Source organism: Euphorbia lathyris, chromosome 5 (genome assembly GCF_963576675.1).
Source record: "Euphorbia lathyris chromosome 5, ddEupLath1.1, whole genome shotgun sequence".
Taxonomy (NCBI): Eukaryota; Viridiplantae; Streptophyta; class Magnoliopsida; order Malpighiales; family Euphorbiaceae; genus Euphorbia; species Euphorbia lathyris.
The window spans coordinates 30,935,259-30,940,704 of NC_088914.1; the positions used below are offsets into that span (position 1 = coordinate 30,935,259).

Below are 5,446 nucleotides of genomic sequence, written 5' to 3' on the forward strand. Positions count from 1 at the left end.
CATCAAATTACCTGTCCACTCCTTTTCTTTGGATCATAGTGAGATGCTAATTCCTTCTTTCCTTCCTTAACATTAATAAAACATCCAAATTATAATTAATTAATCAAATTCAGATTAATTAATTAATTAGGAACATAACAAAAGCCAATCCCTAGGGACGTCCTATGATTATTGGCCTTTTTTTTAGACTTTTATGGGGACAAATACTGTCACTTTTACATTTCTATTTTATAATTAAACAATTTCTGCAAACACCACCACCACATTCATAGCATCTTTTCATCTACATTCATCTGCAATTCAATAATGGACCCTTTAATTTAATACTAATTTATTTTAATCCATTGTTTCAAACCAATAACTGCATTTTCATTATCAAATAAAAAACTTAATTTATTTTTTTAAAAAGGTATCTTTCCATACATGATTTCCACTACATTAACCCTTTCTTTCCTCTTTATGTAGAAAAAAATATAATTAAGATAAAACAATATTAGAATTATAAAGCTCAATGATTCATTGGGTCTAGTCAGAATCTGACCACTGCCAACCTGGGATTCTTTTCATCTTCTTTATTAATTATTATTATTATTATTAAAGGGGTAGTTAGTTCTAACCTCCAATCTCTCCTTGATTGATTTTTTTATTTTTAATTTTATGAATAGTAAAAAATTAATTAAATTAAAATCTGTTATTGGTTAATGAAATTGGAATTACAGGAAACACAGTGAGTGGCAGAAATCGTGCAAGGTTGACCCCATGATAAAGAAATATGTAGATACTAATTATATAATTAATCAAAGTCTTAATCACTGAAATTAGACTTTCAATAGAAAGGACCCAACAAATACAGCTGGTTACAACACAAGATAGAAAGAAAGAATCAAATCCATTAAGATTATGAGATCTAGCAAATGTTAATTTGATGTGACCCTTTTACATATTTTCCTAAATACATCCAAATTCATTTTTTCTTCATTTCACGTAATACCTCTAATTTTGCATAATTGAAAGTGACATTTTTATTTTCTTGATCTAATCAAATCAATCATAAGATTATCATATTAATAATAGATTAAAATTATCTTCATTTAATTAGCACTATATCTTACAAATGGTGCTTTAATACTTTGCACCAAGGGTACATATATAATTGGGATCTCAAACATTTTACAGTGGATAATATTAATTCCACATACAATAAAACAGAAAGAAAATAAAATCCTTGACAAAAAAAAAAAAAAAAGAATTATAGGATCAAGGAAAAAAATGAAATATATTATCTTCTCCATTAAACCTAAAAGATAAAATAAAATGACTTAGTAGAATATTTAATCTCAAGTGGGTTCCAATTAATAAGTTTCTTTCTTTCTTGTATATACAGCAGCCTTTTTCTCCATTTGACCTTCAATTTGTGAGTATATATTAGAGCTCAGTTTTCAAGTGGGAGACTTGACTAGCACCTGCATTAATTACTAATAATTATTAATAACAATAAAAATTAATACCCTAAGCTGATTTTAATAATTAAGTGATTAAGAAAATTTTGTTTGTTTAAAAATATTTGTCATTTATTATAAAATCAATAGAATAATTTTGAGTTGAAGTTGTAATTACCAGTCTGATTTTGGGCAAAACCCATCTGCACAAGAGTTTGGAGGTCATCTTGGGAGAATGTTGGATACTGAAACATAATTAGAGAAGAAAATTAATAAAAGAAAAGAGAAACAAGGACGAAATAATGAAAAATGTAAATACCTGAGGAGCAGAATGATTAAATGGCTCAAGAGAAGAAGATAAGTGGTGCAAATTGAGGCCCAAAGGGTCCACAGAGCATTGAGTGAGTGGGTTTTGGTGCCCAAATATGCCTGACGCCGAGGTATCTATTTCGAATATTGAATTTCCGTTGCCCATTTGGTTGCTTGATTCAAATATCTGTAACACATTATATCAATTTAATCCCAAAATTCACTACCAAAAAAAATAGGGATAATTACAAAATATTAGCCTATTAAATTTATTTGACATGACCTATTAGATTAATTACACCTAAGTATAAAAAATAACAGTGATTTTCGTCTGGTTAGTGGCTGACCAAGTGAATTTGGTCGGTCACGTTAGATATAGGCTTGTTAAAATCATAAAGTAGAGATTAAAACAATCTTGTCAAAAAAAAAAAATTAAAACAATCGTATGGTTTAGATTTACACCTCTTAAATCTAACGATGACTGACCAAATTCACTTGGTCAATCACTCAACAGTGAAAACTACTGTAAAAAAACAGAATGATAATATCATATAACTTCATTTCTGAAAATCAAATTCATCTAATGGAATGAACACATGTATAACACCTTAGATTACTTTTTTTATCCTAGTTTTTTTTTTTTTTTTATTATTATTATAAAATGACATGTTACCAACACAACCATGTTAAACCACTCGCATGTTTAAAAAAGGGAACAATGTCCCAGTCAAATATAAAATATAATAATTCATATAAAATATTTGTCTAGCATGTCAATTTTGGTGATTGTTATTGTACAGAAGAAATCAAACGTAAAAAATTTAACGTTCTAAAATTAAGTTTTATAGTATTAATATTTCATTTCAGATACAATTAACTCTAATTTATTGGTTTCAGAACTTGTTCAAAATAGTATATATTTTAATTTGTTTAAATTTTATCTTCTCATTTTAAACAAGTTAAAAGAGTTACAAGTTAATCGGAATCCTAATGTGTTAAGTTAATGTTAAAATGCCTAATTCTTCTTTTAAAAAAAATAGGGCATTGACTAAATTAACCAAAAAAAAAAAACTTACATCTTTTGAAATTAGAGTATCCATGTTGATATCCAGCCTGGTATTCACAGAAGACAACTTCATGGAGAGAAACTGCTCCATTAACAAAAACAATATTAAACTAATTAGAATATTATTAGAAACTAATTACAATATTATTAAAAAATTACACAATGATTAGCTATCATAACTTTAATCTCTAAACATGATTACAGATGTTTCATTTATGCATTTTTTTTACCTCCACTTGCCGTTGTAATGACTGCACATAGTTTATAATTTCATCCAGCATAAGGGCTTTTCCTGTGACCTAAAATTATAACCAATAATAATCTCAATTTTGTATACTTTAAAAGCTTAATCATATTCAAATTCAAACTCAAAATTCTGCAATTTTGAATTTACCTTATTGCAACCAGGCACAAGATCTTGAAGAAGCTTCATGCGTTCGCTAATTTTCTCTCTTCGAACCTGATTATACACCATAAATTAAATTAAAAATGTTAATGATGATTAAGAAGTTTGTGTTAATACAATTGAATGGGATTAATTAAAAGTAATTAAGAAGTCTGACCCTTTCAGCTAAGCTGTGACTATCAGTTGCTTGGCCTCTTCTTGCTCTGACATGGATATAGTCTTTTGGTGGTTCTGGTGGCTTTGAATTTACCTTGTTCTGTTCATCCTCTGCTTTTACTGTTGCTTTTTCATTTCCTTTGCATCTTTTCGCATTTGAATCATCTGTTTCTGCTTCCTGAAAACATAATCAATCTTACTTTCTTATAATTCTAAAATTGGGGGAAAAACCTGTTTAAATTCAGAATTTGAATCAAATTACCTTGGGCAATTGGGTTTCTTTTGATTTTCCCTTGGAAACTGATTTCCTTTTTCTCGAATTGGACTCGTTCGGTGTCTGTTCGGAAACAGAGGATTCCTCCGGCGAAGAAGAATTCCCCAATTCGGATCTATCCATCAATGGCGAATTTTTGTGACTCTTCTGAGATCCAATTGCTTTGAGTGAAGGAGTACTCGATACGCGAGGCAATTTAGCATTCACTGAAGGATTATTATTAGTATTATGATTATTGTTACATCTGAACGGAGATTCTGAATTGTTTAACCCAATTTGGGTTGTTCTGTCATTGAAACTTCTGCTGCCGAAACATGAAAATCTAGCTGCTCTTTCTGCAAAACCAGGATCAGCTGTGAATTCCGCCACAGTAGAATTCAAACCCCCAATTTTGGGAATTTGATCCATTGGATGTAAATTCAACTTCGGCGGTGAACTAATCGGAGTATTGTAACAAGAAGTGTTTGTGTTTGTATGAAGCTGAGAATGCGATGAGATCTCGCCGGAATTGTTGTTGTTGTTACCAATATTTCCCAATTTCCCAATTAATTCTCTGATCATGAAGCTCTCGGTGGATATGTTAGAATTAGAGGCTGCCGGCGATGAAACCATTGAACTGAGAGCAGAGTCAAAGTGGAGACCTTGATCTGTTGACTTTTCCCAATTGGCATTGAAGAAGCAATCGGAAGACTGATTAAACTCGTTAACTTGCATTTCCATGGATGGACAAAGTGATTTCCAAGTGGGCATTGATGAATTTGAAGTTGGTTCGAAATGTAATGACGGCGGAGGCGGCGGAGGGATTCCGGCATTAAGAAAGAACTCACTCTCCATTATCAATTTTCACAATTCAATTGGTACCCAATTGGTAGAATACACTGAAAGTAAAAACCCAGATGATGAATTAAGAAATAGAAAGAGAGGAATTAGAGAGATGGGTGGATAATGGGAAAGAAAAAAAGAGACAAGTTTGGTATGAGAAAGAGGGGAAAATGATGTTTGGTGAATAAAAGCTAAGCAAAAGGTAATGGAAGTAGAGAAAGGGGGAAGAAGATGGGTTGGGTTGTGTTTGGGTTTTATAGAGATAAATAATAATAATTAAAGTGTTGTTTGGTTGACACTAATTTTTTTTTTTTTTAAAAAAAAGAGAAATATATTTAACCAAGAAAAGCAGGAAATTATAGTAGGCGTAAAATGCGGAGAAGAGAGGTATGCCGGGCCTTGGACGTAAATGTCCATTTTCAAGTTTGTATTGAAAGACTACAATACATCATCTTTCTCAAATGGTTTCATGTCCATCCCAATAGGCTCTTCAGTTGAACCATTCTTTTCTATTCTATCCACACTGTTTTTGTTGCCCTCAAACTAAACAAATCATTACATCATGTTAGCTACAAACGCTTCATACATTCCAAGCCTGTCAACTTGCCCCGTAAATGATACCAGCGTAAATAGTTTTGGTATTACCTCGTTAATATCTTGAACCGAATTTTGGTCAAACTTTCACATTGCCAAATTTTGATCTAACTGAACTTTTGACTAGGTTAAATCAAATTCATCATACATGCATAAAATAAATAGCGAAATAAGAAAAAAAATATCTCTATAAAATACTCCAAATAAGTTTATTTAAAATAATAATCACATGTTTCAAAAATAGTAGTTACTATGGGTGGCCAACTACCGTAAATCGACTTGTCGTCAACGTGATTGCGTATAGACACTAGTTGTTTGTGCTATTAGTATGGATGACATAGTAAAGAGAGAACTTGTGGAAGGAGAAGCAAATTAGTCTA

At 30.9% G+C, this 5,446-nt stretch overlaps 1 protein-coding gene across 1 annotated transcript; it reads right to left on the reverse strand.

Moving 5' to 3' along the window:
- Positions 1-1,062: 1,062 nt before the first annotated feature.
- Positions 1,063-4,709, reverse strand: LOC136230626 (transcription factor bHLH62). The gene is made up of 8 exons (XM_066019752.1): positions 3,639-4,709; positions 3,378-3,554; positions 3,209-3,274; positions 3,045-3,113; positions 2,825-2,896; positions 1,759-1,935; positions 1,618-1,684; positions 1,063-1,463 (listed from the first exon to the last, which is right to left on the reverse strand). Exons 1-8 carry the CDS (start codon positions 4,482-4,484, stop codon positions 1,426-1,428), a joined length of 1,512 nt encoding a protein of 503 aa, XP_065875824.1. The 5' UTR covers positions 4,485-4,709; the 3' UTR covers positions 1,063-1,425.
- Between the last annotated feature and the right edge of the window lie 737 nt (positions 4,710-5,446).

What these genes read in the sequence shown, in the direction of transcription:
- LOC136230626 (XM_066019752.1), bottom strand. Translation starts at nt 4,484, where the DNA reads ATGGAGAGTGAGTTCTTTCTTAATGCCGGAATCCCTCCGCCGCCTCCG. An exon ending in AAGAAACCCAATTGCCCAAG is followed by an intron (nt 3,555 to 3,638) that starts GTAATTTGATTC and finishes TTATGTTTTCAG; the next exon opens with GAAGCAGAAACAGATGATTC. An exon ending in TTTTGCCCAAAATCAGACTG is followed by an intron (nt 1,464 to 1,617) that starts GTAATTACAACT and finishes TAATTAATGCAG; the next exon opens with GTGCTAGTCAAGTCTCCCAC.